Source organism: Gossypium raimondii, chromosome 12, assembly GCF_025698545.1.
Source record: "Gossypium raimondii isolate GPD5lz chromosome 12, ASM2569854v1, whole genome shotgun sequence".
In the NCBI taxonomy this organism is placed as follows: Eukaryota; Viridiplantae; Streptophyta; class Magnoliopsida; order Malvales; family Malvaceae; genus Gossypium; species Gossypium raimondii.
Genome location: NC_068576.1, coordinates 38,083,199 through 38,094,755, shown reverse-complemented (window position 1 = coordinate 38,094,755; position 11,557 = coordinate 38,083,199). Strand labels below are relative to the sequence as shown.

General features: G+C 35.3%; 2 protein-coding genes and 1 long non-coding RNA gene across 4 annotated transcripts; 1 reads left to right on the top strand and 2 right to left on the bottom strand.

The window, feature by feature from the left end:
* The first annotated feature begins 3,093 nt into the window (after positions 1 to 3,093).
* Positions 3,094 to 5,465, top strand: LOC105763966 (pentatricopeptide repeat-containing protein At4g01400, mitochondrial). Of its 2 annotated transcripts, none has more exons than XM_012582370.2 (2): positions 3,094 to 4,601; positions 5,162 to 5,465. In XM_012582370.2, the coding sequence occupies exon 1, from the start codon at positions 3,142 to 3,144 to the stop codon at positions 4,516 to 4,518; it is 1,377 nt and encodes a 458-aa protein (XP_012437824.1). In that variant the 5' UTR covers positions 3,094 to 3,141; the 3' UTR covers positions 4,519 to 4,601; positions 5,162 to 5,465. The 2 variants fall into 2 exon arrangements, with proteins under 2 accessions (XP_012437824.1, XP_012437825.1); XM_012582371.2 differs by having other exon boundaries at positions 5,148 to 5,465.
* A 56-nt stretch (positions 5,466 to 5,521) lies between these two features.
* LOC105763965 (pyruvate dehydrogenase E1 component subunit alpha-3, chloroplastic) lies at positions 5,522 to 7,631 on the bottom strand. Its single transcript, XM_012582368.2, has 3 exons — positions 7,193 to 7,631; positions 6,302 to 7,082; positions 5,522 to 6,074 (listed from the first exon to the last, which is right to left on the bottom strand). The coding sequence occupies exons 1-3, from the start codon at positions 7,619 to 7,621 to the stop codon at positions 5,797 to 5,799; spliced, it is 1,488 nt and encodes a 495-aa protein (XP_012437822.2). The 5' UTR covers positions 7,622 to 7,631; the 3' UTR covers positions 5,522 to 5,796.
* Positions 7,632 to 8,630: 999 nt separating this feature from the next.
* Positions 8,631 to 10,468, bottom strand: LOC105763970 (uncharacterized). Its single transcript, XR_001124488.2, has 3 exons — positions 10,406 to 10,468; positions 9,852 to 9,932; positions 8,631 to 8,862 (listed from the first exon to the last, which is right to left on the bottom strand). It is a non-coding gene; the product is annotated as an uncharacterized LOC105763970 (long non-coding RNA).
* Positions 10,469 to 11,557: the final 1,089 nt, after the last annotated feature.

Sequence of the window (11,557 nt, the reverse complement as noted above, 5' to 3'; positions counted from 1 at the left end):
ATTATCGGCCCTCAGAGACCGCACCTAACGCCTTAGCAACTTCTCTACTGTCACCTCATTTATATCCATTGGGGCTATAACCCTCCAAACAGTATAAGAAAACATTTCTTACGGTTATGACATCTTCAATAACCAAGGAACTGCCAACGTGGAGCCTTCTCAACTGGGCCTCACCTCCATCTGTCCTAATAGTTCGTTGGAAGGAGCACACATCCCCACTGGAGCGAACCATTTTGTAGGAAAGCCAAACCCATCTGCGAGCTTGCATTTCACACTGATATACTTCCCCCAGTTCAACTGAAGGTTGGGACATCCGTTCGCAATTATGGTTGGACCTTTTTCGCGAAGAGAGAAGTAATGAAAACCCACTGAATTCGCTCAGTTTTGGGCCTTTAATACATGCAAACTCTGGAAAACTATGAGCTGTGGTATTTCATTACAATGGCAATAGTCAATAAAGTAAGCCACCGCGATCCACCACGAAAATCCACAAAGTTGACTAAGGGCAATCTGGTAATAATCAAGGAGATGACAGAAGAACAAGTTCAAAGGTAAGTGAAACCCAACTTCCAAGGCGTGGAGGGAGAACAAGAAACTGCAATCGTTGGTGTCACTGAGCCTGTGCAAATCCTCAAGAATAGAGAATTTGTAGGCAAAATTGGGAATCTCGATTCCTCGCGCACGTAAGGCCTAATACGTATCTTCGTATTTTGTAGTGCAGGGGAAAAAGTTAGCTTTGACAAGGGTTTTGGAAGCACGCTCCCATGGTGGGCAACGCGGAACTAATTGACCATGAGTTCCTTTCATTCTCGATATGTTTTCGACGCAAAAAGAAGAAGAAAAGAATAGAGGAAATTTAAAACCTAAAACGAGAAGTAACTAAGATTTACCTTGAAGAAAAGCTTCGACTGATTCCAGTTACAAAAAATTTAAGAGCGTGAGTTTTAGGGTTTCAGAAAACCCCCTTTTAAAGAAGTCTCTTCCCTCCACATTCTGACTGTCAAATAAACGAAGGACACCAATGGTCAGATACACACAAGCACAATCCGTCCCTACATGTGGCAAAGTTGACATAAGGTCACAATAGACGTTGCGTATTCTATAGGCTGTAATAAACACGAAGTGATAGCCCTAAAGAGCGCCACTTTATAACCCTCCTTAGGCCCACTAGGGGGACTAGATTGTCATACAGTAATAGTCACCGACCCAAGACCCAGATATGCTTCGGGAGTTAGGGGAGCTTGCGATAGCGGCTCGCAGGAGTTGAATGGAGCTTGCGGTATTAACTCGCAGTAGTCAAAGGGAGTTTGCGGTCCCAACTCACATACACCCAAAGAGTTCACATGGAGGGAACTGCGGACTCCAACATGCGACTTGGAACGATACACATGTCTAACATGCCCGAGGCCTGCTCAGAGTGTTAATCTTATGAATAGTGGGGTTAAGTCATGAACAGTGGAGTCAAATTATGAATAGTGATAATATGTATAAATACCCGAATGTTTCTTTTAATGAGACACACAGAAAATTACTCAACATGCATAATTAAAATTTTATTATTACCAAATATTGTTGGTTGGTTTTCAACACCTCAAAATATTAATCCTCCTCCTCTAAGCAAAATTATCTTTAAACAAATTTGCTAACTCTATTAACAAATAGTTTTTTTTAACTCTTTTAACAAATAGACTTTTTTCTTCTTTTAGCTATCAAATTGTTTTTCACGTCAAAGCTTAACAAGCATTGACTTCCCAAAGAATTGGGGTTTTTAAACACCTCTGCTTGTGGTAGGTCCGGGATTCTCGACCTTTAGTCATGTTGGACGGTAAGGGAGTAAAGAATTTTTACTGTCTCAACAGCTCAAATTGGCATGTTGATTGTCGATTTGGGCTTCTTAGGCAACAAAGATTCTTTGCTACATCTACACCGAATTGCTAGCCATGAGAACCCAAAATCAGCATATCGGTTGCTGAATTTAGGGTTTTGAGGATTCCCCATATCTGTTTCTGATGCAATTAGTGCAATTGTTACTACTATAAATTGTTAACCATCATATTGATTTGGGGTTTCCATGCATAGTTCATATGATTTAAGTAAAAAATTTATATTATTTCAGTAATTAATTATTTTTAATATTAATCCGGAAAAATAATCCTTGATTCCACGATTGAATTAAAATTTAAAATTGAATTTCAAATATATTAAGAGTAGCGGGACAGGAATCATAGATAAACCTTTTTATTTTGGGTAAACTACACCAATGGTCACTTTTGTTTACCTTAGGTTACATTTCAATCACTTATGTTTGAAATGTTACGTTTTAGTCACTTACGTTATTGTGTTGTAACATTTTAGTCACTGAGCCGTTAATTGTCGTTAATGGTGTAATGGTAAGCTAACGTGGCACGTTAAATTATCATTTCAAACAAAAACTTTAGGTTAAATTATACATTTGGTCCCCATAATTTTTCGTTCTGAGCAATTTAATTCTTTTATGTTCTTTTAACTTTCTTTCTTTCTTTTTTTTCTTTTCCATTCTCTTCTGCTTCTCCCTCTGTTTTCCTACCTTCTTTATTTCTTTTAACATACCAGGAAGTCAAATTGGTAGTGAAGAAAGAAGCATGGTATGGGTTTATGGCTTTTAGTTATAGGGTTTTGGTTATAGGTAAATGATGACAGTCGACTTCCTACTTTTTTTTTCACTGCCAATTCGACTTCCTAATATGTTAAAAGAAATGGGAAAGATATGAAAACAGAGGGAGAAACAAAAGAGAATGGAAAAAAAAAGGAAAGTTTAAAGAACATAAAAGAAAAAAATTAAATTACTTAAAACGAAAAAAATATGGGGATCAATTGTATAATTTAACCTAAAATTTTATTTGAAATGATGATTTAACGTGTCACGTCACTACATTACACCATTAACGATTTATTAATGGCTCAATGACTAAAATGTTACAACATGATAACGTAAATGACTAAAACGTAACATTTCAAACATAAGTGACTAAAACGTAACCTAAGGTAAACAAAAGTGACCATGAGTGTAGTCTACCCTTTTATTTTTCGTTTTCTTATGTTCAAGTGTATGTATTGAGCTGGTATCAATGGTCTCGCTGACAAAAACCAAACAACGAAACAATGCTTCAATGTTTCTTACGTTCCTCCAAAACTGTAACAACTGTTCCTCGTTCACTCACCTCCCTCATAAACCCTTCATTCCTCTTGTTCTACTCCTCATCTCCGAATCCACCGCCCAATCAGCGGCAACCGTCGCCGTCGCCAATAGCTTCCCCTACGCGAGTCCTGAAACTGATATCCGCCCAGTCCGACCCTCTCCTCGCTAAAGAAATCTTCGATATCGCCACCACCCAACCCGGTTTTCGTCACTCTTACTCTTCCTTCCTCGTCCTCATTCTCAAACTCGGCCGTTCCAAGCACTTCTCTCTTGTCGACGACCTTCTCGTTCGTCTCAAATCCGATCAATATCGGGTAACCCCGACTCTCTTTTCTTACCTCATCAAAATCTACGCCGAAGCTGATTTACCGGAGAAAGCTCTCAGTGTGTTCTACAAAATGCTTGAATTCAACGTTAAGCCTTTACCCAGACACTTAAATCGTATCCTCGAGCTGCTTGTTTCTCATCGTAACTTCATCATGCCTGCTTTCGACCTTTTCAAGACTGCCCATAAATACGGTGTTTTCCCCAATACCAAATCTTACAACATTTTGATGGGTGCTTTTTGTTTGAACGGGGGTTTGAGTATTGCGTACAAACTGTTCAACAAAATGTTTGAAAGAGACGTTATGCCTGATGTCGAGTCTTATAGGATATTAATGCAAGGGCTATGCAGGAAGAGTCAAGTGAATAGAGCTGTAGATTTGTTAGAAGATATGTTGAATAAAGGATTCGAACCGGATTCATTGAGTTATACTACTTTGTTGAATAGTTTGTGTAGGAAGAAGAAGCTTAGAGAAGCTTATAAGCTTCTTTGTAGAATGAAAGTTAAAGGGTGTAACCCTGACATTGTGCATTATAATACTGTTATATTGGGTTTTTGTAGAGAAGGAAGAGCTATGGATGCTGTTAAGGTTCTTGAGGATATGCCTTCAAATGGGTGTTTGCCTAATTTGGTTTCTTATAGGACTTTGGTTGGAGGGTTATGTGATCAAGGGATGTTTGATGAGGCTAAAAAGTATATGGAGGAAATGTTGTCAAAAGGGTTTTCGCCACATTTTTCAGTTTCTCATGCTTTAATCAAAGGGTTTTGCAGTGTTGGTAAGATTGATGCAGCTACTGAAGTGCTAGGGGAAATGCTTGAGCTCCGGGAAGTACCGCATACGGATACTTGGGGAACGATAGTTCCTACAATCTGTGAAGATTATGAAACAGAGAAAATGGAGGAGATTTTAGAAGAGGTTATAAAGGTAGAAATTAAAAGAGACACAAGAATAGTAGAGGCAGGCATTGGATTGGAGAATTACTTGATTAGGAAAATAAGAAATAGATCAAAGTGATATTGTATATTACTACAGATAATGCAGATTTCATTGGCTATATATGTTCCCTGGTGTCCAGGATTGTTGAGGTGTTAATCCAGGTATGTGTCTGTCTGTTTTTCAGTATTTTCTTAGCACAATGTTTAAGTAAGATTGAGCTCTTGTTAGGATGATTTGTTTCCAAGGACGGGAACATAAGCACCTAGTTATATTTTTGGTTAGTATTTTGAGCAAACTTGTTGAAGCAATTCAAAACCATTGGATATTGCAATTATAAAGGGTGAATGTACCTGGCAGTTCTGTTTATATAAGATCAAATTAGTTCCTCTACTATTAAATGAATCAAATTAGTTCCTGTATTATTAAAAAGAATTAAATAAGACCAAATTTCGACAGAATTAACAAATATCATTTAAAAAATGTCATTTAGTCCTTGTATTAGTAACGGTTGAAAATTTTTAAATATTAAATGTTTACTTTGTTGCACTTTAACTTTATTTTATTCTTTTTAATATTCAAGGGATTAGATTAATACATTTAATAATAGAGGACTCATTTGATCCAAATCCTATAATAGAGAGACTTGACATGTACTTTCACCAATATAAAGACATTTTATTGCTTCTGGTGGCTTGATATTGGTATAGTGTGGTGATTGCAGGTAATTTGGATGATTGGGTGTCTGCCTCCCCACCCTTTAAAGGGAGGCTGCTGATGCAGAGATGCCATCTGCTTTCTGATATTTGGATCCACATAAAAGCCATCATAAAGAAAAGCTTCAATGGCTGCAAGCTGTTTGTTTCAATAAAGGTTCACTTTATTACAGTCTTGAAGAAGTGTTTCCATGGTCCACCGGCCTTTTTGCCGGGTACCAAGGTGGTTGGTGGCAGATGCAAAACGTTTCTTCGAGCAATTTTATTTGTAAAATCATTACCTATTTGCAATTGAAAATTGGGCCTAATTCATTCTGGTGTTGCAATTGAAAATGGTCCCAACTTGCAAAATGTATACAAGAAAAATATGAAGACCATCAAACTATGAGCATGGCAGGAAATAGAGCCTACCAAGCTTTGGGGTTTGCCATTCAAAGCAATTTATCCAAAATAACAAATGGAAAGTATGTCACGAACCCAAAATTTCATATGGATAGGCAACCTAAAGGAGACAATACTTGGTACACAATAAACACTAAAATCAAGTGAACGCGTGACTGCTACCACAAACTAAACATATGTGACCATGAAATAATAAATAAGTTGACAAAAATAGTTTTGATCAACCTCCTATTTTGAAAGCTTAGACCTGAGCAGTGCCTTCAGTGAACTTTGGGTCCTCACATCTATATTGGCCATCAGGTCCGATTCCAAAACCTTTTGGATCTGCAAATACATTTTCGAGCAGCTGGCTTTGAGGAGGAACAGGGCTTTCGTCTGCAAACTCAACGGCTTCCTCTACCACCTCATCAATCTTTTTATCTATAGCCTTCAAGTCTGCTTCACTGGCCAGACTGTTCTCAATGAGGTATTTTTTCAGTGCTGTGATGGGATCTCTGGCAGCATAGTGAGCTTTCTCAGCTGCCAAACAAGAACCAAGAAATTGAATCATTTTATCTTTCAGTCCCCACACTTTAATTTCAAGCATAATATAACAAACATATTTCCATGGAACACAGAGTTAATCAGTTCAACTTTAAGACTATTTTAGGACTAGCACAAAACACATGGATGCAACTTGTTCTTGTTTTGTCAATGTAACAATAGCCCTAGCAATAACAAATAAGCAAAGATGACGAAGGGCTTACCAGGGTCACGAAGCTCATCAGGGTCAGCCAATGAATGTCCTCTAAACCTATATGTCTCACATTCCACCAATGTTGGACCTTCTCCTCTCCTAGCTCTGCCAATTGCTTCCTTAGCCACTTCCCTCACTTTCAATACATCCATCCCATCCACATGAACACCCGGCATCCCGAACGCCGGTCCTTTCTTATAAATCTGAGGATCAGAAGTAGCCCTCAAATGAGACATCCCAATAGCCCACAAATTGTTCTCAACAACAAACACGATGGGCAATTTCCACAACGCTGCCATATTCAAACACTCAAAGAACTGTCCATTGTTACAAGTCCCATCCCCGAAAAATGCCAAAGTGACATGATCGCAATCTGCTTCTTTCAAAACCTCCCTCTTATACTTGGATGTAAAAGCCGCACCGGTGGCAACAGGGATCCCTTCACCAATAAAAGCGAACCCGCCGAGCACATTGTGCTCCCTCGAGAACATATGCATCGATCCACCTTGGCCACGGCAGCAGCCGGTGGTCTTACCGAAGAGCTCACTCATGACAGCACGTGCAGAGACGCCTTTGCTTAAGGCGTGCACGTGATCACGGTAAGTACTGACGACGGAATCTTGCTGCTTTAAGAGCTTAATGAAACCAGTTGAAATAGCTTCTTGGCCATTGTAAAGATGAACGAAACCAAACATTTTGCCTCTGTAATACATCTGAGCACACATGTCTTCAAACGCTCTTCCTAATACCATATCTTCGTATAATTCCAACCCTTCCTCTTTTGTAATTAACTAATTTTTTTTAAAAAAAAAAAAGAAATTTAAACATAAAATAAATAAATAAACCCACAGATTTGGTATGAAACAGATTAACATAAAGAAAGTAAAAATGGGGTTGTTACCAGATTGAGGGTAGATTTGGATTTGTTTTCCTTGACGACATCGGAGACGGCGACGACGGTCCCAGATCGACGGCGAATATTCAAATTGGAAGAAGAACTGAGGCGGATGAGTTTGCGGGTGGATCCGAGGAAGGGTGAGGCGGTAGTGGGAATTGTAAGAGGGTTGTTTTGAGAAGTGGTGTTGAGAGGGAATGGTTGGGCGGCAAACTTGGAAGGTGAGAAAGCTGTAGCCATTTTCTTCCTAGTGGGGAGGGAAGAAGGAAAAGGAGAGAAAATGGGAGGTGAAGAAGGAAGAGAAAGTGGGGAGGAGAATATAAAAGAGAGGAAAGAAACAATGGGGGCGGAGAAAACAAGGGGAAAAGGCGTGGGAATGGTCGCAGAGAGCGTTGGAAGGATGTTGGTGTTTAGGTGATGATGACTTAATGACATACATTAATTGTAAACACACCCAAAAAATTCAATAATAGATTTTTGTTGCTTATATTTTCTTGTTTTAGGGAGGTTTTGGCTGTTAACCATATGGTTTGCTATGGGAAAATTTGGGTTTGGTAAAATTAGGTTTTGATTTGGTCTACTATCTTTCCAATTGCGTCCCTTTGTACGTAGACAAATAGAATCCTTCGGATTTTAAAATTTTAATTTTAATTTAATTTTTGAATAATTTTATGTTTGAATTCTTTCAAGTTAAAATTTTGATTCCAAATTATTTAGAAGTCCAACCATTTTAAAGTTAGATAATTTGTAACGACTCATCTTTCGATAATATCAAAAATTTTGATTTTGAGATCTAAGTCGAGTTAGTTCTAAAATTTTAATTTAGTTAGTGATTAATTAAGCACAATATCTAATATAATACAAGGACTACGTTGTAAGTGACAAATTGAGAATTTCATCAAGTCTTTAGGATACGATTAAACCAAGGATCAAAAGGGCAATTTGCCCATATTTAATTATGGCTAATGTTTTGAATTAATAAAAGCCATCATTTTGCACTATCTTAAAAGACTATAGTGATTAAATGCATTATTATATTATATTAAACTAAATCAAATAAATGTGAAAGTGGAGAGAAGATAGCATTTTTATCATGAAAAGAAGGTTTAAGTTCATCCTCTATAATCGGTCAAAATTGGTCAAGGTAAACTTTTTTGTAACACCCCTAACCCTAAACCGTCGCCAGAACAGGGTTATGAGGCATTACCGGACATATCAAACAATTTACACATAATTTAAAAATATACAACCAACATATTAAAATAAATCATAATTCATATAAATTTTACTAATCGATTTCATTCATTCATTTTTTTATTTTATAAAAATTTAAACATTTAAACTTATTTTTACATTAAACCCCCTGCAAAATTTCAAATATAACCAACCCAATTCCAGTATTTCAACCAAGGCATTTATATATTCAAATATACCAAAATACCATTTATCAAAGTGCACCCAAAATGAACATAACACATAATGTTTCCATTCTAAACTAAACATTTCCAACTCAAGTCATATCACATAACTTGATCAAACCCCAAAATTCATACAAAAAATTAACTATACATGTCATATTTACGTTATTTACAAAAGGTCCAAAAGTACCGAAAATTGCTTGGATAGTGTGATAGCAAATCTCCGACCTAGTCCAAAATCGAGCTAGCTTCCGAAGTCTATAGAACATAAGAAAATAAATGAAGTAAGCATTAAGCTTAGTAAGCCGTATAATATAGAATTAAACTTGCCAATTTAACATTTAAGCATTTAAAACAATTAAATTCAACTCATTTGTCCACAAAGTCTATTCACATCACCATCCACGAGTTAGTCATATAGCTAAATATATCATGTCGTCCATATAATTCATATATTCATAAAACAAATAATTCATGTAAATCATATAGCATTTATATCAATTTCATCCTATTCGTGTAACCTATAATTCATCAGTAATAATAGAAATGTTTCCGTATCAATAGTAACTTATACATATCAATGGTAATTCATCCAAATAATTATATAACTTATTCATATGATCAGTAACAATAATTATGCCCGTTGAACCTATTAGAACATCGAGGGATACACGGGTGATACACTATAAGTGTATTTATCAGAAATTCGTCAATTCATTGTCATTTTCGCTCTTCCGAGCCATGATCGGTAAGCTCATTCCGAGCTGATAAACAGTAAGCTCTATCGAGCTGAAACGGTAAGCTCCGTAGAGCTGAAACGGTAAGCTCATACAAGCTGTGGTGAGTCCGCAGCAAATGCAGGAACTCGACCAAACGGTAACCCTAGTGACAAGTCACTCGTGTCCAGCGATTTTCTAAAGTTCAAACGGCTCAAGATTATCCAATTTCATCAATTAAGAAATGAAAATCAATAGCTCAATTTCTCAATTCATATGCGTATTTATATATTTAATATAATTAAATACATACATTTAAATACTCAAAATTTAATATTCAATGCCTATTATTATACCAAATCTATATAACGTATATAGTATCTGTAACATTTCATTTGCATTCATGTAAACAGTAATATAATAGCATATCGGTAATTTAAAATTCAAGTGGATCATTCATTCAACTTACATACATTCATTTTTGGACAATTACAAATATTTAATAATTCAATTCTAGCTACACGAACTTACCTCGTAATTGCTCGTATAATTTCGTCTACCCGTCTAACTTTTGTTTCCCCCGATCAAGTTCCGGTATTTGTTTATCTTGATCTATACAAATTCAAATTTAACTCATTTATTCACCAAATCAATCAATCCAACCCATGTAAATATATTTTGGCATTTTTACAAAATAGCCATCATATTTTCACATTTTGACATTTTAGTTCTTAATTCACAAATACACAAAATATACGAAATTTCTTTATACGTATCCTTAGCCGAATACTATATATCTTCTAATTAGTCCATATTTTCATTTATTTCACATTTCTAACATAATATTTCTATTTTTTAATTAAATCCACGATGCTCATCTTTTTGTCAAAATTTACTTTATAAAACTTGTATAGATTTCAATACCCATCAATAATCTAGCATAACACTTCAAAATATACTAGTATTCAACAATGGCACATTTCAAAATCATCAAAATTTTCAGAAATTGAGGTACGGGCTAGCTAGAATACAAAGCAACGATCTCAAAAACGTAAAAATTATTAAAAACGAAATAAAAACCATACCCTAATTGAGAATCTAAGCTTGGCCGAATGTAAAAGCCATGACTTTGGCTTTCTAAACTTCATAAACATGCAGAAAAACAAATGACTGCCACTTTCTGTTTTGTTTTTACTTTAATTCAATATTAATAACCATTTTACCAAATTAACCTTAATGAAATAAAAGCATAATTCACATATTTTAAGGTCATTTATGACCAGCACCACTATCATTGGTCCAAAAACATAATAAGGACCTCTCATTCAACTTATCAGCAAATAAATACTCTTAACTTATAGCATGCTATTTTTATATTTTATGCGATTAAGTCCTTTTATCAAATTAAGTATTTAAGCGGTAAAAAAATTCTTAATGAAATTTTTATACTATAATTCCATCATGCTGTAAAACTTATTAAGATAATATAATAAATATTTTTACTCAGTTAAGTGGTCCCAAAACCACTGTTCCGATCAGACTCAAAAACGGGTTGTTACACTTTCCTTCTAAAATTTATATGGATTTTTAATCTATTTAGCATAGTAAAGTTGATCTATAAGTTAAAATTTTCAATTGTTAAAAGTCATTCAAGTTATCATTGAAGGGAGTATAAAAATTGTGTTAAATTTATGAATTACTTGGTTGATTAAATTTAAATTAGGTGAAAATCTTGTTAGCAATGTAGTGGGTAAAGTTGTGATTAAGTTAATTTAAGTAATTGCTAAAGAACTTTTTTTGTATTACTAGGGATCTAATTGTAAGAGATAAAAATTATATAATTAATTAGTATACAATAATAGTTCAAGGTCCTTGGAGAAAAATTACGAAATTAGGTTTCAATTTGATTGAGAAAGTTGAAAGATATGAGAAATTTTGGATAACAGGTCCGAACGGTTACTAAGAGATTTTGCATTCCATGACATTATCATTTATTTGAATTGTCATTGAGTGACTATTAGTTGTTAAATTATGGTGTTAATTATAGATTTGTATGATTTATTAGAGAAAGAATTGGAGGGTGTCAGAGCAAGCAGAGGAAACGATAAAATTGTTGATTAAGCCTTGAATGATATCTACTCATTTTGTGATTTGAAAGGTAAGTTCTCATGGAATTCACTATCTTTCTTTGATAGTTACGTGTGTTGGTATGTGTCATCATGTTTATAGTGTTGCTA